Here is a 26,296-nt window from a genome sequence, read left to right as displayed (position 1 = left end):
AGCAGACCTGTCACGGCAGCATCGTCCGCCCCAGCAACGATGCAGCGGCCCGGGGGCCGTGATGGGGGTCTGCTTATGCCAAGCAAGCCAAATGAAAATGACAACACTGGGGATATCTGGGGCTAGCGAACCGCGGTGCACTATTAAACAGATGGCAGAAGTCAGATGACTCTCTAGTCGTGTGTGTGTGTGTGTGTGAGATGATGTAGTTCCACGCGACCGTTGAGAGGGAGGTCTCTGTCATGTATAATTCAGGTGTGGCAGGTGGGCACAGAGAAGGACGGATGGGTAGGAGCTGTTGGTTCCCCCCCTAAAAACACACTGTCACACACACACAAATTCCTCTTCTTTGAGACTGGCAGTGTGGACCTTGGCCAGGATGGGATTATAGACCCAGTGGTAACAGTGGGTCAAGGCTTGGTATTTGTGAAGCAACTTTCAAACCTAAAATGTACAGCAGGCTCTTGTCATTAGATTATTATGTTATCATCCTGCACGCACACAGAAACACACACACACTTCCTCTCGCTCCACTGTGCATATGGTTGCTTAGCGTTTGAAGCTGTGGAGGCAGAGGAATAGAGAAAATATGGATGAAAAAGGAATGGATGACAGGTGGAGAGGGAGAGCAATAAAACAGGGAAAGAAATTGTGATGGGGATAAACCAGGGGAGAGGAATGGTGATGGGGGATAAACCAGGAGAGGGGAATGGTGATGGGGGATAAACCAGGGGAGAGAAATGGTGATGGGGAATAAACCAGGAGAGAGGAATGGTGATGGGGGATAAACCAGGGGAGAGAAATGGTGATGGGGGATAAACCAGGAGAGAGGAATGGTGATGGGGGATAAACCAGGGGAGAGAAATGGTGATGGGGGATAAACCAGGGGAGATGAATGGTGATGGGGGATAAACCAGGAGAGAGGAATGGTGATGGGGGATAAACCAGGGGAGAGGAATGGTGATGGGGGATAAACCAGGAGAGAGGAATGGTGATGGGGGATAAACCAGGGGAGAGAAATGGTGATGGGGGATAAACCAGGAGAGAGGAATGGTGATGGGGGATAAACCAGGGGAGAGAAATGGTGATGGGGGATAAACCAGGGGAAATGAATAGTGATGGGGGATAAACCAGGGGAGAGGAATGAAACAAGGTAAGAGGGATGAAGGGAAAACAAAGCAGCCTGTTACCTGTTCCCTTGAGGGGAAAGTGGATCTGCCTCGTTAAGAGGCTGCTGTCAAGACCCTCCCTCTCCCGCATTTCACTGCAACGTTTACACATTCTCTGGCTTCCACATGGCTCCCTGCAGGCTATGGGTGAGGTGAAACGGAAAAGCAGTTGATTTAAAATTCACGTTTTGGAGCAAGGGGGTCTGGGGAGAGGGGGAGAGAAAGGGTTTTCAAAGCACTAAAGAGATAAGGAGAGAATGGATAGAATGACCTAAATACAATGTTACAGCTTCCTTCCCATGTTATACAGTCAATCCGTGAGTGGGTCTGTACCCTGTCTTTGTGAGTGGGTCTGTACCCTGTCTTTGTGAGTGGGTCTGTACCCTGTCTTTGTGATTGGGTCCGTACCCTGTCTTTGTGAGTGGTTCTGTACCCTGTCTTTGTGAGTGGGTCTGTACCCTGTCTTTGTGAGTGGGTCTGTTACCTGTCTTTGTGAGTGGGTCTGTACCCTGTCTTTGTGAGTGGGTCTGTACCCTGTCTTTTGTGAGTGGGTCTGTTCCCTGTCTTTGTGAGTGGGTCTGTACCCTGTCTTTGTGAGTGGGTCTGTACCCTGTCTTTTGTGAGTGGGTCTGTACCCTGTCTTTGTGAGTGGGTCTGTACCCTGTCGTTGTGAGTGGGTCTGTACCCTGTCTTTGTGAGTGGGTCTGTACCCTGTCTTTGTGAGTGGGTCTGTACCCTGTCTTTGTGAGTGGGTCTGTACCCTGTCTTTGTGAGTGGGTCTGTACCCTGTCTTTTGTGAGTGGGTCTGTACCCTGTCTTTGTGAGTGGGTCTGTACCCTGTCTTTGTGAGTGGTTCTGTACCCTGTCTTTGTGAGTGGGTCTGGTACCTGTCTTTGTGAGTGGGTCTGGTACCTGTCTTTGTGAGTGGGTCTGTACCCTGTCTTTGTGAGTGGGTCTGTACCCTGTCTTTGTGAGTGGGTCTGTACCCTGTTTTTGTGAGTGGGTCTGTACCCTGTCTTTGTGAGTGGGTCTGGTACCTGTCTTTGTGAGTGGGTCTGTACCCTGTCTTTGTGAGTGGGTCTGTACCCTGTCTTTTGTGAGTGGGTCTGTACCCTGTCTTTGTGAGTGGGTCTGTACCCTGTCTTTGTGAGTGGGTCTGTACCCTGTCTTTGTGAGTGGGTCTGGTACCTGTCTTTGTGAGTGGGTCTGTACCCTGTCTTTGTGAGTGGGTCTGTACCCTGTCTTTGTGAGTGGGTCTGTACCCTGTCTTTGTGAGTGGGTCTGTACCCTGTCTTTGTGAGTGGGTCTGTACCCTGTCTTTGTGAGTGGGTCTGGTACCTGTCTTTGTGAGTGGGTCTGTACCCTGTCTTTGTGAGTGGGTCTGTACCCTGTCTTTGTGAGTGGGTCTGTACCCTGTCTTTTGTGAGTGGGTCTGTACCCTGTCTTTGTGAGTGGGTCTGTACCCTGTCTTTGTGAGTGGGTCTGTACCCTGTTTTTGTGAGTGGGTCTGTACCCTGTCTTTGAGTGGGTCTGGTACCTGTCTTTGTGAGTGGGTCTGTACCCTGTCTTTGTGAGTGGGTCTGTACCCTGTCTTTGTGAGTGGGTCTGTACCCTGTTTTTGTGAGTGGGTCTGTACCCTGTCTTTGTGAGTGGGTCTGGTACCTGTCTTTGTGAGTGGGTCTGTACCCTGTCTTTGTGAGTGGGTCTGTACCCTGTCTTTGTGAGTGGGTCTGTACCCTTTGTTTGAGTCCATGCAGTTGGAATCGGGGGTCTGTGCACATGTTGGTGTGTGTCCTTGCGACTGTTTGTTTGCAACTGTTTGTGTTTGAAGTCGTCTTTGAATTGTACATTTGATTTGTGAGTTTAAATAAAGTATTTAAACTGTATGTGTGTGTGAAGGATACAGTTAGCTGTGTTCTGTCCAGGCCTGTTGTCCAGAGATAGTACTGGTCTGTTGTGTTACTACTCACCAATCAGCCCTACACTCACACCAAGGGGAGAGACGGACCTGGCAGAGAGACAATTCCCGCCCATACACACACACACATATACTAATGGGAAAATCCTTTCCCACAAACTGCAACTTCCCTGCAGCTCAGCCATTAGCCCATTTTTTCCTACATTTCTGCCATACCTCAGCCCCAATATGTATATACCTCAGCCCCAATATGTATATACCTCAGGCCCAATATGTATATACTTCTGCCCCAATATGTATATACCTCAGCCCCAATATGTATATACCTCAGCCCCAATATGTATATACCTCAGCCCCAATATGTATATACCTCAGCCCCAATATGTATATACCTCAGCCCCAATATGTATATACCTCAGCCCCAATATGTATATACTTTTGCCCCAATATGTATATACCTCAGGCCCAATATGTATATACCTCAGGCCCAATATGTATATACCTCAGCCCCAATATGTATATACCTCAGCCCCAATATGTATATACTTTTGCCCCAATATGTATATACCTCAGGCCCAATATGTATATACCTCAGGCCCAATATGTATATACCTCAGCCCCAATATGTATATACCTCAGCCCCAATATGATAATCAGAAAACAAAACTCTTTTGCAATTGTTTTATCACTGCTGAAAACTGTTGGGCTGATTAAAGAAGCAATAAGGAGCAAGAAATGAAGGTTATTTCTCTCAAGACATTGCCAAAAAACTGAAGGTCTCATACAACAATGTGTAGTACTACCTTCACAGAGCAGCGCAAACTGTCTCTAACCAGAATATAAAGACGAGTGAGAGGCCCTGGTTTACAACTGAGCAAGAGGACAAATAGTTTGAGAAACAGACGCCTCACAGGTCCTCAACTGGCAGCTTAGACACTCTGATGTAACTAGACACTCTGATGTACTCTTCTTCTTGCTCAGTTGTCAGCTTGATGTCATTTTAATTGACATCAAGCTGACAACTGTTAAGTGTCCCTTAACTTTTGAATGGTAGTGTGTATAAAGTTAAGTTTCTCAGAAAACGGTTTGTTGCAACAAGTTATCCATTGGCACTAACCCATAATCATCTTAAATCATAACCTTCAACCTTAAGGCCAGGGAAAGCAATACTGTTCTTGTTTGTAAGGTCAACGTCGGAGTAGAATAGTTTCTGTGTAGATGGCTACATTCCTGTGGTTAACTGTAGTATTAGTCAACGGAAAGACCAGGCATGTTGAATATAGCAGTCACTGAACTGATCGATTTGCTCACTTGGTGAGGTGTGGTGCCTAGTTGGATCTAAACTCTGCAGTACCTGGGGCACTCCAGGGGCAGTGTTCCGCAAGCATTAATTTGTGCCCCATATGGGACCCTACTCTCTTTAGTTATATGTAGGGAATAGGGCACCACTTAGAATGCAGTCTCACATTTAGATTCTCTGAATGGAGTTGCCAAGTCAGGCTGACATAATCAGATGGAGCAGGAGACTATGACACACCATGACATCACGCATCTGTACACCCATCAGTGTCAATGGATTTGTAAAGTATGTATCATGGTTACTTTACCCAGATTCAGAAGGAATACCCTCTGGCAAGCTTGAGTCACACACACATACACACACAGATGCACAGAAACACAACCTATGCCAGGTTAATAAAATGGCACTCCATGGTTCCACCCAGTGAGTGGAACCCTGATGCCAGCCTCAGTAGCAGGTTAACAACACACTGATGAGACATGGTGACCTTGATACGCCTCATCACAGTCATACTTCACATGGGGTGTTTCTACGATGTTCAGATGGGGTGTGTGGTGTTCAGATGGTGTGTGTCTATGGTGTTCAGATGGGGTGTGTGTTGTTCAGATGGGGTGTGTCTATGGTGTTCAGATGGGATGTGTCTATGATGTTCAGTTGGGGTGTGTCTATGATGTTCAGTTGGGGTGTGTGGTGTTCAGATGGTGTGTGTCTATGATGTTCAGATGGTGTGTGTCTATGATGTTCAGATGGGGTGTGTCTATGATGTTCAGATGGGGTGTGTCTATGATGTTCAGATGGTATGTGCCTGATAGTCAAATGGGTGTGTGTGATATTCAAATGGCTTGTGTGTGATATTTATATGGTGTGTGTGTGGGCTAAGTTAGGTTTAGGCATAAGTGTAAGGTTAGGGGATCAGAATATTTTTTCTTTTCTTTCCAGGGATAGAAAAACAGTGTTCCTTCATCATTCAGTCTTAATTGTGTTTGCTGATTGTTGAGATATTATCATGTTAAAAGAGAAAATGTTGCTTTCCCAAAGGTATAACATGATGTATAAAAAAATGAAATATGTTTATAGTTCTCTGCATTTATAACTTCTTCGATTGTGACCAGATCTATACCGAGATCTCTGGCTGAAAGGTCTCCTCAGACCATGACAGAGCCACCACTGCATGGGTCAGTTCTGGAGTCACACCCAGACCATGTTGGCTACAAACCCGATTCCAAAAAAGTTGGGACACTGTACAAATTGTGAGTAAAAAAGGAATGGAATAATTTACAAATCTCATAAACTTATATTTAATTCACAATAGAATATAGATAACATATGGAAAGTTGAAAGTGAGACATTTTGTAATGTCATGCCAAATATTGGCTCATTTTGGATTTCATGAGAGCTACACATTCCAAAAAATTGGGACAGGTAGCAATAAGAGGCCGGAAAAGTTAAATGTACAGATAAGGAACAGCTGGAGGACCAATTTGCAACTTATTATGTCAATTGGTAACATGATTGGGTATAAAAACAGCCTCTCAGAGTGGCAGTGTCTCTCAGAAGTCAAGATGGGCAGAGGATCACCAATTCCCCCAATGCTGCGGCGAAAAATAGTGGAGCAATATCAGAAAGGAGTTTCTCAGAGAAAAGTTGCAAAGAGTTTGAAGTTATCATCATCTACAGTGCATAATATCATCCAAAGATTCAGAGAATCTGGATCAATCTCTGTGCGTAAGGGTCAAGGCCGGAAAACCATACTGGATGCCCCGTGATCTTCGAGCCCTCAGACAGCACTGCATCACATACAGGAATGATACTGTAATGAAAATTACAACATGGGCTCAGGAATACTTCCAGAAAACATTGTCGGTGAACACAATCCACCGTGCCATTCGCCGTTGCCAGCTAAAACTCTATAGGTCAAAAAAGAAGCTGTATCTAAACAGGATCCAGAAGTGCAGGCATTTTCTCTAGGCCAAGGATAATTTAAAATGGACTGTGGCAAAGTGGAAAAGTGTTCTGTGGTCAGACAAATCAAAATCTGATGTTAATTTTGGAAAACTGGGACGCCATGTCATCCGGACTAAAGAGGACAAGGACAACCCATGTTGTTATCAGCGCTCAGTTCAGAAGCCTGCATCTCTGATGGTATGGGGTTGCATGAGTGCGTGTGGCATGGGCAGCCTACACATCTGGAAAGGCACCATCAATGCTGACAGTTATATCCAAGTTCTAGAACAACATATCTTTCAGGGAAGACCTTGCATTTTCCAACATGACAATGCCAGACCACATACTGCATCAGTTACAATGTCATGGCTGCGTAGAAGAAGGATCCGGGTACTGAAATGGCCAGCCTGCAGTCCAGATCTTTCACCCATAGAAAACATTTGGCGCATCATAAAGAGGAAGGTGCGACAAAGAAGACCTAAGACAGTTGAGCAACTAGAAGCCTGTATTAGACAAGAATGGGACAACATTCCTATTCATAAACTTGAGCAACTTGTCTCCTCAGTCCCCAGGCATTTGCAGTCTGTTATAAAAAGAAGAGGGGATGCCACACAGTGGTAAACATGGCCTTGTCCCAACTTTTTTGAGATGTGTTGATGCCATGAAACTTATTTTTCCCTTAAAGTGATACATTTTCTCAGTTTAAACATTTGATATGTCATCTATGTTGTATTCTGAATAAAATATTGAAATTTGAAACTTCCACATCATTGCATTCTGTTTTTATTCACAATTGTACAGTGTCCCAACTTTTTTGGAATCGGGTTTGTACATCTGTTCCCAGAACCACCTGACAACTGACACAGGGACACATTTATGGATGAAAAATGTGCAGTGACTGAGTGAGCATGGCTAAAAGCACCTTGCTGAATCCATGCCCTGAAGAGGTGAGGCTGTTCTGCAAGAACTAGTAGTACTGTACTAGTGGGGGGTACCTAATAAAAAGGCCACTCACTGTACACCGATCAGCCATAACATTATGACCACTGACAGGTGGAGTGAATAACACTGATAATCCCGTTATAATGGCATTCTGTCCTCAAAGTTGATGTGTTAGAAACAGGAAAAATGGGCAAGCATAAGGATCTGAGTGACTTTGACAAGGGCCAAATTGTGATGGCTAGACAACTGGGTCAGAGCATCTCCAAAACTGCAGCCCTTGTGGGGTGTTCCCGCACTGGTCAGTTCCTATCAAAAGTGGTCCAAGGAAGGAAAAGCGGTGAACCGGTGACAGGGTCATGTGCAGCCAAGGCTCATTGATGCATGTGGGGAGCGAAGGCTGGCCTGTGTGGTCTGATCCAAAAGATGAGCTACTGTATCTCATATTGCTGAAAGAGTTAATGCTGGTACACCCAGTACATTGCAATTTGTTGCGTTTGGGCTGCGTAGCCGCACACCAGTCAGGGTGCCCATGCTGACCCCTGTCCACTGACGAAAGCGACTACAATGGGGACGTGACCATCAGAACTAGAACGATCAGAACGGCCTGCCACAGAGCAAAAATGGTTCAGGAATGGTTTGAGGAACACAACAATGTGTTCAGGGTGTTGACTTGGCCTCCAAATTCCCCAGATCTCAATTCAATCGAGCATCTGTGGGACATGCTGCACAAACAGGTCCGATCCATGGAGGCCCCACCTCACAACAGGACTTAAAGGATCAGCTGCTAACGTCTTGGTGCCAGATACCACAGCACACCTTCAGAGGTCTAGTGGAGTCCATGCCTTGACGGGTCAGGGCTGTTTTGGCAGCAAAAGGGGGACCTACACAATATTAGGCAGGTGTTCATAATCTTATGGCTGATCGGTGTGTATTTCAACCAAATTTTGCTTTTCATAACAGAAGGGACAGTGATCTCTATAAAAAAATATATTAATTTCACAAAAACTGTGTAGATCAGGGTCAACATATAATTCATTATGATTTAATGTTTTTACACAATATGTGGAAATATCCAAGGGGGGTTAACAGTTTTGAGGGCCACTGTATACATGCTGAGCCCCTGGTTCATACAGATTGTGCATATAGGACACAAACTATGTACATTACACTTATATGATGTGGAAGGTCACAGTAATGCACACTTCCTCTCCCTATAGAGTGCCTCCTTTCCTTTACTGGTGTTCTGTTGAAACACTTAATGATTGAGAAGGGAGGGAGTTGGGAAAAGGAAGCCACTGTACACTGTTGAGATGCACCCCTTAACACACAACTCCTGACAGTCTCCGCTTTAGTAATTTTTATGCACGTAAGGAATCCTTGGGATTGATAAGCAATAAATTCAATCTGTCCTATGTTCACACTTGAGACAATCGCCTAGAGTATTCTTTACATGGAAATGTGTTAGATCATCATTTGTTTTTAGACCACTGTGGATGATTGAAGGAAAAACGATTTTGTTTTCACTTCTCCCTCTACTCTCTTCTCTCTCTTTCTCTCAGCCTTTCTCGTTTATTCCAATTCCATCCTCTTTTCTCCCCCTCCTCTTCTCTTTCTCTCAGCCTTTCTAATTTATCCCACTTCCATTCTCTTTTCTCTCTGTCTCCTCGTTTCCCTCCTCTCTGTCTCTCTTTCTCTCTCCCCCCTGTCATGGTAGTGTTAATAATGAATGTGTTTCCTGCTAGCTGGTGGAGATGGATCATGTGAGGGGCTGGGTACACGTGCTGCTGGGGCCTCCAATGTCCTCGTATCTTTCCTCCTCTCAGACTCACCAATTGTTACTACACTGTCTTGCATGATATTACATTAGACTACATGACTGTATTAGTTGAGCTCCGTGAAGGCTTCATAGCAGGACGAGCCCTGGTGGCTTTATGCCCTGGTGGCTTAATGCCCTGGATGCCCTGGTGGCTTTATGCCCTGGATGCCCTGGTGGCTTAATGCCCTGGATGCCCTGGTGGCTTTATGCCCTGGTGGCTTTATGCCCTGGATGCCCTGGTGGCTTTATGCCCTGGATGCCCTGGTGGCTTTATGCCCTGGATGCCCTGGTGGCTTTATGCCCTGGATGCCCTGGTGGCTTTATGCCCTGGATGCCCTGGTGGCTTAATGCCCTGGATGCCCTGGTGGCTTTATGCCCTGGTGGCTTTATGCCCTGGATGCCCTGGTGGCTTTATGCCCTGGATGCCCTGGTGGCTTTATGCCCTGGATGCCCTGGTGGCTTTATGCCCTGGATGCCCTGGTGGCTTAATGCCCTGGATGCCCTGGTGGCTTTATGCCCTGGTGGCTTTATGCCCTGGATGCCCTGGTGGCTTTATGCCCTGGATGCCCTGGTGGCTTAATGCCCTGGATGCCCTGGTGGCTTTATGCCCTGGATGCCCTGGTGGCTTGATGCCCTGGATGCCCTGGTGGCTTGATGCCCTGATGCTTTTACCATCATCTGTATAGCGCTGTAGAAGTGGTTTCATTTTAATGTTATCCTAGAGTTGAGGCTGATTTTCCCATCAATAATGCTGCTTCAGAGAAATACAGATGATAAATGATGATAATAGCAATGACTGTGAGTTTGACTCATGTGATTATGAAGGTCCTGATAAGGACCAGGAGAGGCTGAAAACCATTCTCTCAATCTTCTAGTCTGTCTATATATTCAGCTGGCTTGTTGTAACCTCTCCCATCTTCCCTCCATTTCTGTCTACTCTCTCCCCCTTCTCCATAGATCTGTCGTGTTTTAAAACCGGGAGGGCGTTTCCTGTCTGTAACCTTCGCACAGCCTCACTTCAGGAAGCGCCTCTATGCTCGCCATGACTACGGCTGGTCTGTACGCACCTGTAGCTATGGAGATGGTTTCCAATACTTCCTATATGTGCTGACCAAAGGGGAGAAGCTTAGTCCAGAGGATGCCGCACTGGAGAGAAGGCTATTGGAGGAGGCCCAAGCCCTTCCCACTGAGGTCAGGACCCAAGAATCAGACACTGAGGCCTTCCTGGATAGTATTGACCTATAGGAGACGGGTACACCTGTCATCATGCCAACAGAAACACAATGGATGTATATCAATGGACTCTATAACAGAGCATGTAACTTAACTTTTACTGTCTTAAATTATGCCTTCCATGTTTTTATCCTCTGTGTTCATTATATACACTCACACACACACACACACACACACACACACTCAAAACTAACACACACGCCTGTTAGTTACTATCCCAGCCTTCAAACCTGCTGGTATCTGTATAAGAAACATCAGATCAGATTAAGCTAAGGGTTCTGTTGCAGCTTCATTATAGAGCACAGAGGCATGCAGGAAGCCAAGGAGCCACGGCTGGCTAGAGGCACCATTAATAAAGTAGAAATCATTTATTTTTCATTCACAGCTGAAATGTAATTACTGTCTATTTTTAAGACTTGAAAAAGTGCCTGATTTTTTTCGAAGATTGGCTTCATGCTGCAATTTTTTTACCTGCAACAATTTGCTTAAAATCGTTATTTATGGGACTGTTAAAATGATAAGCAATAAAGACAAACTGCCATTTACTGTATGTTGTTGGGACATTGTGATATATGGATAATGTTGTATCCCAGATGATTAGGCAAGCATAACTAATGTTGATGGAAGACATACTGTTGTTTTGTTGCTAGCATCCACCATAATGCATTAGAGCCATTTAATGCCTCAACACTCAATACTGCTCAATAGTGTTAGTGGTAAAACACTCAATAGACCTCATTGCGAAAAGAAATAATGGAACTCATTAACAACCTACCAGTGTCAACACAAAAAAACTAAGTCTACACACACACACACACACATTGACAGAAACACTGGGAGAATAAGAAGAATCAGGCCTCCTCCCTGACCCCATTCATCTACCCCACTGCCCTTTATTGTACCACGTCTGACTGGCTGGTCAGGATGTTAAGGGACGTCCTGGAGGACGGAGCAGGGTGCCACATCTGACTGACTGGTCAGGGTGTTAAGGGACCTTCTGGAGGATGGAGCAGGGTGTCACATCTGACTGACTTGTCAGGGTGTTAAGGGACGTCCTGGAGGATGGAGCAGGGTGTCACATCTGACTGACTGGTCTGGGTGTTAAGGGACATCCTGGACGACGGAGCAGGGTGTCACATCTGACTGACTGGTCAGGATGTTAAGGGACATCCTGGAGGACGGAGCAGGGTGCCACATCTGACTGACTGGTCTGGGTGTTAAGGGACGTCCTGGACGACGGAGCAGGGTGTCACATCTGACTGACTGGTCAGGATGTTAAGGGACGTCCTGGAGGATGGAGCAGGGTGTCACATCTGACTGACTGGTCAGGGTGTTAAGGGACGTCCTGGAGGATGGCTGGAGGATGGAGCAGGGTGCCACATCTGACTGACTGGTCAGGGTGTTAAGGGACCTCCTGGAGGATGGAGCAGGGTGCCACATCTGACTGACTGGTCAGGGTGTTAAGGGACCTCCTGGAGGACGGAGCAGGGTGCCACATCTGACTGACCTGTCAGGGTGTTAAGGGACGTCCTGGAGGATGGAGCAGGGTGTCACATCTGACTGACTGGTCTGGGTGTTAAGGGACGTCCTGGAGGATGGAGCAGGGTGTCACATCTGACTGACTGGTCAGGATGTTAAGGGACATCCTGGAGGACGGAGCAGGGTGCCACATCTGACTGACTGGTCTGGGTGTTAAGGGACGTCCTGGACGACGGAGCAGGGTGTCACATCTGACTGACTGGTCAGGATGTTAAGGGACGTCCTGGAGGATGGAGCAGGGTGTCACATCTGACTGACTGGTCAGGGTGTTAAGGGACGTCCTGGAGGATGGCTGGAGGATGGAGCAGGGTGCCACATCTGACTGACTGGTCAGGGTGTTAAGGGACCTCCTGGAGGATGGAGCAGGGTGCCACATCTGACTGACTGGTCAGGGTGTTAAGGGACCTCCTGGAGGACGGAGCAGGGTGCCACATCTGACTGACCTGTCAGGGTGTTAAGGGACGTCCTGGAGGATGGAGCAGGGTGTCACATCTGACTGACTGGTCTGGGTGTTAAGGGACGTCCTGGAGGATGGAGCAGGGTGTCACATCTGACTGACTGGTCTGGGTGTTAAGGGACCTCCTGGAGGATGGAGCAGGGTGCCACAATGTGGCAAACTGACTGACAGCTGGTTATGGAGCACTGAGTGGCCGGAGGTTTAGTATTGATCACAGAGAGATTAATTAAGGCAAGCTGCCAGGACTAGAGGGCAGAACAGGGAAGTCAACATTTCATTGGATCATGAGAGCGTGTTTGTGATCCAGGTCTATGTGTACATTAGGGACCAAAAGTAAGCACAAAAATCTGAAAAACATGGATATCCCCACAAGGATAAAAAATCCCATGTGTATGTATGAGCAGCTCCAGGCAGGGATACTTTGGACAAACAGCATTGTTAGATATGAAGGTCCTCACTAGATCAAGTCCTCACAAGGAAGCTCATTACTGTACATTAATAAAGCAGAACAATATCTTCCAGTAACGTCTATATCTTACGTATATGCTATTTTGTGGCAGGTTTTTCATAGTTAAGAGGTTCTTCTCTTTAATCCATTTCCTTCATCAATCTTGTATCCATCTCAAAACAGTTTGATTAAACTTAATTAGACTTTGGGTTGTATAACTCCAGTCTAGCTGACAGTTCTAATATAATGAAGTCTGCATACTCTATCAGTCTCCTTTTTCCTCTCTCCCATTTACTCACACTCTCTCTCCCTCTCTCTCTCTGTCATGATCTGCTTTTACCTTCTCTATATTCCTCTTTCCGCTACTTTTCTCCCCTTCCCATCCATCCCTTTCTCTATCCAGTGTTCTGACCCCCAGTGGTGTCCAGACTAGTTTCACTGAGTCAGCCAGCCTTCTCCTAATTGTCCTTTATGCTCCAGTGCCCAAGGGCAACAGCAAGCTGCTGCATACCCAATACACACCCTTCACTGTTTTCTCTCTTCTTTCTCCATGCTCTATTACCCTCTCTGTCTCATTTGTTTCTCTTATCTTTCTCTGTTACTCTGCTTTTCTCACCATTTCTGTTACTTTGTTTCTCTCACCGTCTGTTACTCTTTTTCTCTTACCATCTCTGTTACTCCCCCTCTCTCACCATCTCTGTTACTCTCCCTCTCACACCATCTCTGTTACTCTCCCTCTCACACCATCTCTGTTACTCTCCCTCTCACACCATCTCTGTTACTCTCCCTCTCACACCATCTCTGTTACTCTCCCTCTCACACCATCTCTGTTACTCCCCCTCTCACACCATCTCTGTTACTCCCCCTCTCACACCATCTATGTTACTCCCCCTCTCTCACCATCTCTGTTACTCCCCCTCTCTCACCATCTCTGTTACTCTCCCTCTCACACCATCTCTGTTACTCCCCCTCTCTCACCATCTCTGTTACTCTCCCTCTCACACCATCTCTGTTACTCTCCCTCTCACACCATCTCTGTTACTCTCCCTCTCACACCATCTCTGTTACTCTCCCTCTCACACCATCTCTGTTACTCCCCCTCTCACACCATCTCTGTTACTCTCCCACTCACACCATCTCTGTTACTCTCCCTCTCACACCATCTCTATTACTCTCCCTCTCTCACCATCACTGTTACTCTCCCTCTCACACCATCTCTGTTACTCTCCCTCTCACATCATCTCTGTTACTCTCCCTCTCTCACCATCTCTGTTACTCCCCCTCTCTCACCATCTCTGTTACTCTCCCTCTCACACCATCTCTGTTACTCTCCCTCTCACACCATCTCTGTTACTCTCCCTCTCACACCATCTCTGTTACTCCCCCTCTCACACCATCTCTGTTACTCCCCCTCTCACACCATCTATGTTACTCCCCCTCTCTCACCATCTCTGTTACTCCCCCTCTCTCACCATCTCTGTTACTCTCCCTCTCACACCATCTCTGTTACTCCCCCTCTCTCACCATCTCTGTTACTCTCCCTCTCACACCATCTCTGTTACTCTCCCTCTCACACCATCTCTGTTACTCTCCCTCTCACACTATCTCTGTTACTCCCCCTCTCTCACCATCTCTGTTACTCTCCCTCTCACACCATCTCTGTTACTCTCCCTCTCACACCATCTCTGTTACTCCCCCTCTCACACCATCTCTGTTACTCTCCCTCTCACACCATCTCTGTTACTCCCCCTCTCACACCATCTCTGTTACTCTCCCTCTCACACCATCTCTGTTACTCTCCCTCTCACACCATCTCTGTTACTCTCCCTCTCACACCATCTCTGTTACTCTCCCTCTCACACCATCTCTGTTACTCACCCTCTCACACCATCTCTGTTACTCTCCCTCTTTCACCATCTCTGTTACTCTCCCTCTCACACCATCTCTGTTACTCTCCCTCTCAAACCATCTCTGTTACTCCCCCTCTCACACCATCTCTGTTACTCCCCCTCTCACACCATCTCTGTTACTCTCCCTCTCACACCATCTCTGTTACTCTCCCACTCACACCATCTCTGTTACTCTCCCTCTCACACCATCTCTGTTACTCTCCCTCTCTCACCATCTCTGTTACTCTCCCACTCACATCATCTCTGTTACTCTCCCTCTCACACCATCTCTGTTACTCTCCCTCTCACACTATCTCTGTTACTCCCCCTCTCTCACCATCTCTGTTACTCTCCCTCTCACACCATCTCTGTTACTCTCCCTCTCACACCATCTCTGTTACTCCCCCTCTCACACCATCTCTGTTACTCTCCCTCTTTCACCATCTCTGTTACTCTCCCTCTCTCACCATCTCTGTTACTCTCCCTCTCACACCATCTCTGTTACTCTCCCTCTCACACCATCTCTGTTACTCCCCCTCTCTCACCATCTCTGTTACTCTCCCTCTCATACCATCTCTGTTACTCCCCCTCTCACACCATCTCTGTTACTCCCCCTCTCTCACCATCTCTGTTACTCTCCCACTCACACCATCTCTGTTACTCTCCCTCTCACACCATCTCTGTTACTCTCCCTCTCACACCATCTCTGTTACTCTCCCTCTTTCACCATCTCTGTTACTCTCCCTCTCACACCATCTCTGTTACTCTCCCTCTCAAACCATCTCTGTTACTCCCCCTCTCACACCATCTCTGTTACTCCCCCTCTCACACCATCTCTGTTACTCTCCCTCTCACACCATCTCTGTTACTCTCCCACTCACACCATCTCTGTTACTCTCCCTCTCACACCATCTCTGTTACTCTCCCTCTCTCACCATCTCTGTTACTCTCCCACTCACATCATCTCTGTTACTCTCCCTCTCACACCATCTCTGTTACTCTCCCTCTCACACTATCTCTGTTACTCCCCCTCTCTCACCATCTCTGTTACTCTCCCTCTCACACCATCTCTGTTACTCTCCCTCTCACACCATCTCTGTTACTCCCCCTCTCACACCATCTCTGTTACTCTCCCTCTTTCACCATCTCTGTTACTCTCCCTCTCTCACCATCTCTGTTACTCTCCCTCTCACACCATCTCTGTTACTCTCCCTCTCACACCATCTCTGTTACTCCCCCTCTCTCACCATCTCTGTTACTCTCCCTCTCACACCATCTCTGTTACTCTCCCTCTCACACCATCTCTGTTACTCTCCCTCTCACACCATCTCTGTTACTCTCCCTCTCACACCATCTCTGTTACTCCCCCTCTCACACCATCTCTGTTACTCTCCCTCTCACACCATCTCTGTTACTCTCCCTCTCACACCATCTCTGTTACTCCCCCTCTCACACCATCTCTGTTACTCTCCCTCTTTCACCATCTCTGTTACTCTCCCTCTCTCACCATCTCTGTTACTCTCCCTCTCACACCATCTCTGTTACTCTCCCTCTCACACCATCTCTGTTACTCCCCCTCTCTCACCATCTCTGTTACTCTCCCTCTCATACCATCTCTGTTACTCCCCCTCTCACACCATCTCTGTTACTCCCCCTCTCTCACCATCTCTGTTACTCTCCCACTCACACCATCTCTGTTACTCTCCCTCTCACACCATCTCTGTTACTCTCCCTCTCACACCATCTCTGTTACTCTCCCTCTTTCACCATCTCTGTTACTCTCCCTCTCACACCATCTCTGTTACTCTCCCTCTCAAACCATCTCTGTTACTCCCCCTCTCACACCATCTCTGTTACTCCCCCTCTCACACCATCTCTGTTACTCTCCCTCTCACACCATCTCTGTTACTCTCCCACTCACACCATCTCTGTTACTCTCCCTCTCACACCATCTCTGTTACTCTCCCTCTCTCACCATCTCTGTTACTCTCCCACTCACATCATCTCTGTTACTCTCCCTCTCACACCATCTCTGTTACTCTCCCTCTCACACTATCTCTGTTACTCCCCCTCTCTCACCATCTCTGTTACTCTCCCTCTCACACCATCTCTGTTACTCTCCCTCTCACACCATCTCTGTTACTCCCCCTCTCACACCATCTCTGTTACTCTCCCTCTTTCACCATCTCTGTTACTCTCCCTCTCTCACCATCTCTGTTACTCTCCCTCTCACACCATCTCTGTTACTCTCCCTCTCACACCATCTCTGTTACTCCCCCTCTCTCACCATCTCTGTTACTCTCCCTCTCATACCATCTCTGTTACTCCCCCTCTCACACCATCTCTGTTACTCCCCCTCTCTCACCATCTCTGTTACTCTCCCACTCACACCATCTCTGTTACTCTCCCTCTCACACCATCTCTGTTACTCTCCCTCTCACACCATCTCTGTTACTCCCCCTCTCTCACCATCTCTGTTACTCTCCCTCTCTCACTATCTCTGTTACTCCCCCTCTCACACCATCTCTGTTACTCTCCCTCTCACACCATCTCTGTTACTCTCCCTCTCACACTATCTCTGTTACTCCCCCTCTCTCACCATCTCTGTTACTCTCCCTCTCACACCATCTCTGTTACTCTCCCTCTCACACCATCTCTGTTACTCCCCCTCTCACACCATCTCTGTTACTCTCCCTCTCACACCATCTCTGTTACTCCCCCTCTCACACCATCTCTGTTACTCTCCCTCTCACACCATCTCTGTTACTCCCCCTCTCACACCATCTATGTTACTCCCCCTCTCTCACCATCTCTGTTACTCTCCCTCTCACACCATCTCTGTTACTCCCCCTCTCTCACCATCTCTGTTACTCTCCCTCTTTCACCATCTCTGTTACTCTCCCTCTCTCACCATCTCTGTTACTCTCCCTCTCACACCATCTCTGTTACTCCCCCTCTCTCACCATCTCTGTTACTCTCCCACTCACACCATCTCTGTTACTCTCCCTCTCTCACCATCTCTGTTACTCTCCCTCTCACACCATCTCTGTTACTCTCCCTCTCTCACTATCTATGTTACTCCCCCTCTCACACCATAAAAAATGTCCTTGAAATCTCTCTTCCATATATTTTTTCTCTTACTCTCTTCCATCTCATCTCTTTTTCTCTCCATCCTCTTTCAGTTTCAGCCAAAGCCTTCATATGTGAGGTTTTTGTAGATTTTTGTATGTTGTGATGGTAATTTCTAAAGTCAAAACAATTTATGGAATTGGGGTAAGTCAGAGGAAAACCCAAATGCACAATAAATTGTTTATTCTTGCAAGGAGAGAATACACAGGTTACAAAGTATGAATAATCTCTAAAATAGTACAGGACAATCGTCAGTATATAAGGGAGGAAAAGGGGTGTGGTAAGATGCTGCCCACCTGTCTTATGTCAATACAACTCATTCCCTTTGTTCTATCACATATCCTAGGCTTCACACAAATCACATGTTGTCCTCCCCCACCTGGGTAACCTTCTAAACCCTTCAGGAGGACTTCTGGACAAACATCTGGACAAACTACAGATAGGCAGATTTACGATTAACCCTATAATCTGCTGATACCAATCAAGAATGCCCCCTTAGACAAATACCAGATCCCCCTCTCCCACATTCCTCTACTTATCTAAACAATGGGAGTCAGTCCTTTAATAAGTAAGAATGCATCAGTTTAAGAAATTTCCATGACAATGTTAAATGAATGTGTACATCCCTGTGTGTATCACGGTCTCAGTGTGTGAGGTATTTTTTTTGTCATGTTCAAGGGCATTGGGTCTGCCTGGGATTCTACCAGTAACCCTGTGCTTCCATGGAATACACAGGCCCTAAAGAGACAGTCGTCTTGGGCATTGTCCTATAGGCTGATAAAAATGTGAGCCCAGCTCCAGTTGTCACCATGTGTGCTAATCAGTGTTAGCTTTAGCGTGGGCTAACGTGAGGCGCAGCACTGGCTGCATGTGCAGTATATCAGCCTCCCTGGGGGCAGTGTAATGCCATTAGTGCTGTTAGTGCTGTTACTGTATCCAGGAGTTATGTAACTGGAAGGGGAATATAACGATGGCTGTCCAGTGAGGCTGGGGGTAGGGCATGGGATGGAGGGAGGGAGGGAGGGAGGGGGGAAAGGAGGGAGGGAAGGAGGGAGGGAGGGAGGGAGCTACTGTATATTTTTTCGTCTTCATTCTGTCCATTGATAATATCTTGGTTTCCTTCAAATTAGCAAAGTATTTTCCTGTGTTAAATATACATGAAGAAAATGTTTTTACCACAAACCGTGTTTCCATAGGTGTTTTTATCCAAGAAAGTGACTTTACTGCATCCAGCGTATGTCCTTCTTGCAGATTTACTTGAATTAAAGTGGGCCATTTTGGTCTTGGCCCCTACCTCCTAACCAACAGCTCAGAAATACAGCGCTGGTAGGCCGCATGATGGGATTATTTTGTTTAAGTGCAAGATTATTTTTATTTGTCAAAAGGAAGCTATGACCCATGCATCAATCATGAAGTTACCAGAATATACATTTATATTTTTAGCAGACATTCCGGTTATCATTTGGAAAGGAACATCACATCACTGCACTTTTACCAACATGTGAAGTTCATGATAAAATTAATATATATTCAAAGTTCAAATGCAGCCTGGTACTCTGCATTCTGTGTTCAGTCATAGTGTGCTTTAAAGTATAAAATGTTGTTGATTTAGTAGATGCTCTTATCAAGCGGTGTAAGTTCCTCTTGCTCAGAAGAAGCTACAGTAGAGGTGTGCCAGTGGAGTGCTTGAAGAAGCAATGTGACGTGGTCGAAAATTGGGAAAGTTTAACACCAGATGGGCTACGGCGTTCTAACTGACTTGCGGTTTTCCCTACCTACAGTGAGTTACCTTAGCCCTACCTACAGTGAGTTGCCTTAGCCCTACCTACAGTGAGTTGCCTTAGCCCTACCTACAGTGAGTTGCCTTAGCCCTACCTACAGTGAGTTGCCTTAGGCCTACCTACAGTGAGTTGCATTAGGCCTACCTACAGTGAGTTACCTTAGCCCTACCTACAGTGAGTTGCCTTAGCCCTACCTACAGTGAGTTGCCTTAGCCCTATCTACAGTGAGTTGCATAAGCCCTACCTACAGTAAGTTGTCTTAGCCCTACCTACAGTGAGCTTCCTTAGCCCTACCTACAGTGAGTTGCCTTAGTCCTACCTACAGTGAGTTGCATTAGGCCTACCTACAGTGAGTTACCTTAGCCCTACCTACAGTGAGTTGCCTTAGCCCTACCTACAGTGAGTTGCCTTAGCCCTACCTACAGTGAGTTGCATAAGCCCTACCTACAGTAAGTTGTCTTAGCCCTACCTACAGTGAGCTTCCTTAGCCCTACCTACAGTGAGTTGCCTTAGTCCTACCTACAGTGAGTTGCATTAGCCCTACCTACAGTGAGTTGCATAAGTTCAGAAGTGAGATGACAAGGGCCTGGATTTGTTCCTGTATCGCTTCCTGTGAGAGGTGAGCATGTACTACAGAAATGTTGTAGCGCATATGCTTGTCCTGTGGAAAGAGCAACAGGAGAGTCAGTAACAACTGTTAAATCTGCAGTGAGTATTCGGCTTTATCACAGGGTGACAAATGTAATACTGATCATTGCATCATTTCACTAACATCCAGTGGACCATGCCATTATTCTTATTTTATTTGTAAATATCTGCAGCCCAATCTTCCTACATAAGGCACTTTTAAAACGTAGGCAACAACCCCATTTTTCCATTACATGCAGGGAATGTTAAACATTTGAGGTTCCACTATCCTGAAGCAATATATGTAATGTATCCCACACTTTTGGAATAGCCAGCAAAGCTCCGTGCATCTTAATACCATGTTGCCAGTGGAGAAATGCCTTGGTTGTTTTACACTGCAGCCATCAGCATCGGGCATTGACATCAGGAATGCTTCCATTGAAATCAATGAGCTGCCATGCAATGTGTCGAGTCCAATGGCAGTGTGCAACCTCAAGAATCGCTCCAGTTTGATTCTCAATAGCTGAATCCCAATCACTCGATTTTGTGGATAATGGATATTGTAAATGTTATAATGTTCCTGTTTGGTTGCTTCAGAGCATGTAGAATGTCACACGGACAATGCTGAATGCAGCGCAACGCAATGGGTGTAACGTAATGTCTGTGTTTCTTTTTGTATTGTTGCAATCATGTGTATTTCTAAGCGAGGCACACCGGCGAAAGACAATGTGTTCCCGATGTGATTAAAGTAAAGGTTACTACAAAAAAAAGACTTTAACAGCTGATAGATTAGCTGACTGTGGGCCCGTTGTTCTAACAGAGTCCCGGTTCTACTATTGTATGTCGATTACACTGTTTCTTTGAATGTTGCGGTACATTCAGGGCTCTTAAGCAGGACGTCTGTTGAACAGGACACAACTGTTTGACCTGGTTACATGTTTCTGAGTAGGGCTTGTGATGGCTAGCTTAACCGAGACATTGGCTTCAAGCGGGATTGGGGATTTCTGTTGGAAAAGCCATGCATATCTTCATGCCCTATGACCCCTACATTCGTGGAGAACCATGCAGCAATTTCATTGGTTGGTGTGAGTATTATGAATCTTAAAACTTGCCTGTCCAAGGCAAGGTGGAGCCATTACCACATTAAATGGCATTTTAATTTCTTGTCATATCAAATGCCACCAATAATACAGTTTGAATATCCATTCCATATACTGTCTGTGACTCTGGTTTGGATCTACAGAATATAATTTCAATATTAAAAATACAAATAAATCCCAATTTGACAACAGGCAAACAACCTATCAACATCACCATTATGCAAACATTTGGTGGCACAGAGAGGACAATATGTAGGTATTACACAGGTCCAGTATGTGGTATGCCATATTTTAAATAATTGTTTTAATGTTTCTCGTGCTCCTAAATTGTACATGATGCTGTAATGTTTTTGCTACAAGCACCAGTGCTATCTGCTAATGTTTTAATTTTTTACCCTGGTTGCACTATATTTCCCCAGTAAAACGCAGAGCTATGAGGGAAGATGGCCGACAGTATGTGAGGCAACAAATTGTGTTTTCTTTATAGCTATACGCTGGTCTCAGCTAAAGCCTGTAGGCCCTGGTTAGAAGTATTCATGTTATCAGGTGGGCCACAGCTTGGAGAACCATTGGTTGTGTTCACCCCTGATGTCCAGCAATGATGTGGTTGTAATCCCAAGCCAACCCAATGAACACAACAGGACCACACTACATGTTCTTTCACCATTTATTAGTTCACCAATACAGTGAAAATGGCATCATAATATACAATGACTCATTCTTAGAATGTCATGACACATTTGTTGCTTTTCTGCTTCATAAAACGATGTTTCATTATTGAAAATATTAAGGTTTCATGCACAACAAACCATATTCAGTATCCTTAAAAGAATGGTACAAGATAAACAAAATAAAAAAACATAACTTTAATGTCCAAAATCTGTCAAATAACGACGTGTTATTTGAGGATACTCGTAAACAGTGCAATATACTCTAAAATTGCCATTTTCTAACAAATTCATCAACAAAGCTCAAGTCACAGTATACAATTTCTCAATAATAGTTTAACATTGATGTGTGCAAAACCCCAAACACATTCAGTTAGTCTTTAAAAAAAGTCAGACCCCTTGATATAGCCTAGAATGAGAAAATCAACACTCAAAACTTTTAAGATTCTCCATGAGGCCTACAGCCTATATATTCTCAAACTGCATATCCCTCAACAATAAAAACCTTTGTGTTGATGAATTGTAAGACGATAGACTAGCATATCATTTTTAAATAACAATTATTTAGATATAAAAATACAAATATGAATTTTGTTAAAAAGAAGCGTGCCAGGGTAAGAGTGGTGGCACCTGTGTTGGCACCGGAGCGAAAGATCATGCAAATAGATGGAGAGAAGAGTCAACTTTTAATTATAGAAGACAAAAACACGAATAATTGCTAAATCAAAATAAGTAAATTATACATTTTAAAAAATCCCATCAATTCATGAATATTGTTTCAAAATTTAAAATGTACCCATCTCAGGCCTACTTGGACATTTTGAGAGTGTGTAAAAAGTGAAAAAGATATGTGCAGGTGTCGGTAGGCTACATGAAGGCGCGGCCTGCATCATTAACGTAGGGGGGTAATGTAAGACCATGTATCAATTTCATTCAATTGAACCTGGGGACTATGCATTACTAGCTTATTCTTTACAGATGAGGCCAAAATAAATATAGGCCTTTGAAAGAAAATATTATCATTGCACTATCCTCTGTGTGTGTGTGTGTGTATATATATATATATATATATATATATATATATATATATATATATATATATATATATATATATTTGTATTTTATTTTACATACAATGGGTCTCTTCTAGTTACTGGACTTCAGTGTTTGGTTGGTCTGTATTAAAAAGCTTTAGCAGCAATCGGAATGCATTCTCTATGTTCGACCAGTGCTGAAAAGGACAGCTCCCTTGAATGCGACGTCGCCGATTGTTATCAACAACGCAAAGCGTGTAGGGAATAGCCTATGGTGTTCGAGCTTAGGTAGGCTACTGTAGACCTGTATACTATAGAAATAAAGCTTGAAATGAGATTCAGCCACCAGTTGTAGTTTTTTGTTGCTTATGGCGCTTTTGGAAGAGGATGGTCATAAAGTAATGGCAAGTTCATCCATCAGTAGTCTGCAGCCAGAGGTTGAGACATGGAGCTGGGTCCGCCATCTCAACATCACGCTGCTCAGCAGAAGTTAAAGTCGGGTTTCGTTTAGAGAATTGCCAGCATCCCCACGATAAATCTCGGTCTTTTCCGGAGTCTTCCTCAAACTCTTCCTCTGCTTTCTCATCCAATCTTCACATCTTTCTTTCCATTCCTTTCCTTCCCCTTGTCTTCGCTTCGTGCCATCGTTTCTCCTACAATCCTCGAACATGCACAGCCGACAAGTGTTTCAAATCGGTGATCAAAATAAAAAGTCTGCAAGGCATCGCTTATCTTTAAACGGCAGGTGACGACTTTTCTGCCATCCCCTTTAGGACATCGTCTATTCGGTCGTCTTCGATGACAACTGCAAAGGAAAGATGAAAGTACGTTAATTTTTATTATGTTTAAGTTAATCATATCATAATTGTTTCATAAAGAAGTTTGAAAGACCACAGATCGACCAAATGAAAAGGGATTGAGTGAATAGCATGGGAGCTAGTCCAACACAAAGGATATGTTGTTGTGCCCAAACCCCCGACCTCCCTCCTGAAACATTGGACTGAATATAATGTTTTGTTCTTCATGGAGCAAAGCCAGGCGCGCGTGCTTTCTTGACATTTCCCATTCATGCAATCAGGCGGAATGTGCCAGTAAAACAAATTAATATAGTAGCATATAGGCTAAAGCTGAAATATATTTGGATTTCATATCTGTAGTTAATTAATTCTCATGGGTCACTTAACGGGGTGCATTGTGGTCAGCTCCTGACACTTGTTAATAAATATATTGTTGATCATAATTTAGAGGTCATGTTCCGTATCTTTGGCATTTCAGATTGTAACGGTATAGCTTACAGTTACAGTTCACCTAAACTTGACTGGGTTTGCCAAGACTTTGTTTTTGTGGACCAAAACAATTTTCAAAACGTATTTTCCAATAATCGCCTCTTACCTCTCTTGGCTCTGCCAATCTGTCCCAACTTTGGGGGTCTTTTCGCTTGCGACGCTCCGAAGAACGAATTGGTGTCTTGTAGTCCGCAGCTAAAGGACATCTGGCTGGCCTCGCTGTCTCCATAGCCGTTCATTTTCCCCTCGCTGTACGGGAGTACCTCGGACATTATAGCACAGCTGAGACTGACGGATCTACAGCGGTGAAAAAACGTGTTAAAGTCGGCTGCTATTGTCGGTATAGCGCAGAAATCCTTAACTTGGTAATTGCACTTGTCGAACTTTCCGGTGGAAATCCGTTTGGAAATTAACTTCGTGGCTTCTGTGAAGGTCCGGTTTGAAGCGTAGTGGTAAGGGTTAGTAGAAGGCTCTTGTGTCGCTGTTTGAAAGGAGAGCAGAGGAGGGACGGTCTGTTCGCATGTGTTGCTCGATGAAGTCTGATGAGGAAAGTGGGAGATCCCGGGATCATAAAGAAAACCCAGGCGGAACGGTGAAGTCATCTATCCGGGTGTGCGTGCGCCCGTGAGCAAACGTGCGCCAGTGCGTGCGTTTTTGTGTGCTGGGGAACACCAAATGCTGAAGGAGTAAGGGTGACATCAACAGGCGAGATGTAGTAGTGCTGTGGATGTAGCAAACAAGCATGATGTATGTGTATACAGCAAGTGCTACAGAATCGGGGAAGGCTAAACATTACATTTTTGCGCCTGATACTGGCAATGTTGAACCAATTTGTAGCTTTAAGACCGTATTCAAAAGCTGGACCCATGACTCAGAAGTAGGCCTATGCTATGCTATTAAGCTGACACCACATTCTATACACAGTGGATATCCAACCTTTATACATACTTATTGAAAATGCAGCTTTTTATATACTTATATGATGTCAGACCATTTTCTCCTATAATAAATACTTTGTGAAAGCATCTCATGTTGTTATACAGCTGTACATCTGTTTAGATCTATCAACCTAGCTCACAGGATTTTGCAATTCAAGTTCAGAGTTTATCAAAATTGTATCCCTCTCTATGCAAACGAGTTACAGCTCAGTCAAATCTACTGTGCACAATCCTTTAGGTCAGTCCACACATTTTCTATAAGATAGTGGTTCAGGCTTTGACTGGACCATACCACTACATTGATCTTGCTTTATCCCTAATTGATTTGCATGTGTGATTTGGATCTTTTTGTGTTTAATGATGAAATTTGTCTTTAACTTATGATTACTGGCAGAGAGGGTTTGCTGTAGGGTTTGCTCCAAAATATTTGGATCCATTAATTGCCCCCTATCCTGTCCAAAGCCCCTGTCCCTGATGAAGAGAATCAGCCCCATAGCATGATGCTGCTACCACCATGTTTGACTGCCTGTGTTTGTATACATGATTTATACATTAATATTTTCTTTCATTTTGACAGCCTACCCTGCAGCTTGGACCTGCGCAGATAATGTGCAGTAGTTATAATATGCATGTGCCCTTTTCCTGACAGGAATTCCTGCAACTCCTTTAAGTTTGTTAATAGCCTCCCTGGTGAGCTTTCTCTTCCATATCACCAATTTTGGTACATCAGTCTGGTAATAATGTTGCTGTGACATCGATAACAATGTCAACCAAATCAAAGAAATGTATTAAGGCATTTGAAGACTTCCTAGAAAAGGAACATAGAAAAGGAAAGGAACACAGCAGTCACCAAAACAGCATTATATCATCTAAAGAATATAGCCAGAATCAAAGGCTTGGTGTCCCAAAAAGACCATGAGAAGCTCATCCATGCTTTTATCTCTAGTAGGGTTGATTACTGTAATGGCCTCTTAACTGGACTCCTGCAAAACAACTGCAGCTCATTCAGAATGCTGCTACTAGAATGTTAACCAGGACCAAGAGAACAGAGCACATCACTCTGGTTCTTAAATCTTTG

The 26,296-nt window shown here is 45.2% G+C and overlaps 2 protein-coding genes across 3 annotated transcripts in view; one reads left to right on the top strand and one right to left on the bottom strand.

Moving 5' to 3' along the window:
• The window catches only part of ece2a (endothelin converting enzyme 2a), a 106,645-nt gene extending 95,778 nt beyond the window's left edge, over positions 1 to 10,867 (top strand). For both annotated transcript variants that reach the window (XM_010894606.4, XM_010894608.3), the window contains exon 4: positions 10,047 to 10,867. In XM_010894606.4, the coding sequence (XP_010892908.1) occupies positions 10,047 to 10,334 (288 nt within the window). In that variant the 3' untranslated portion in view covers positions 10,335 to 10,867. The remainder of the gene's footprint in view (positions 1 to 10,046) is intronic.
• A 12,198-nt stretch (positions 10,868 to 23,065) lies between these two features.
• Positions 23,066 to 24,851, bottom strand: camk2n1a (calcium/calmodulin-dependent protein kinase II inhibitor 1a). Its single transcript, XM_010888521.5, has 2 exons — positions 24,387 to 24,851; positions 23,066 to 23,799 (listed from the first exon to the last, which is right to left on the bottom strand). The coding sequence occupies exons 1-2, from the start codon at positions 24,550 to 24,552 to the stop codon at positions 23,729 to 23,731; spliced, it is 237 nt and encodes a 78-aa protein (XP_010886823.1). The 5' UTR covers positions 24,553 to 24,851; the 3' UTR covers positions 23,066 to 23,728.
• Positions 24,852 to 26,296: the final 1,445 nt, after the last annotated feature.

This window comes from Esox lucius, chromosome 3 (genome assembly GCF_011004845.1).
Source record: "Esox lucius isolate fEsoLuc1 chromosome 3, fEsoLuc1.pri, whole genome shotgun sequence".
NCBI classification, from domain to species: domain Eukaryota; kingdom Metazoa; phylum Chordata; class Actinopteri; order Esociformes; family Esocidae; genus Esox; species Esox lucius.
Note: the sequence above shows the minus strand (reverse complement) of the source record. Positions and strands in the feature narration are given on the sequence as shown.

Bases quoted from the DNA above. Each gene is read 5' to 3' on its own strand.
- camk2n1a (XM_010888521.5), bottom strand. From the start codon at position 24,552: ATGTCCGAGGTACTCCCGTACAGCGAGGGGAAAATGAACGGCTATGGA. The intron at 23,800-24,386 runs GTAAGAGGCGAT...TTTCCTTTGCAG, and splicing joins GATTGGCAGAGCCAAGAGAG to TTGTCATCGAAGACGACCGA.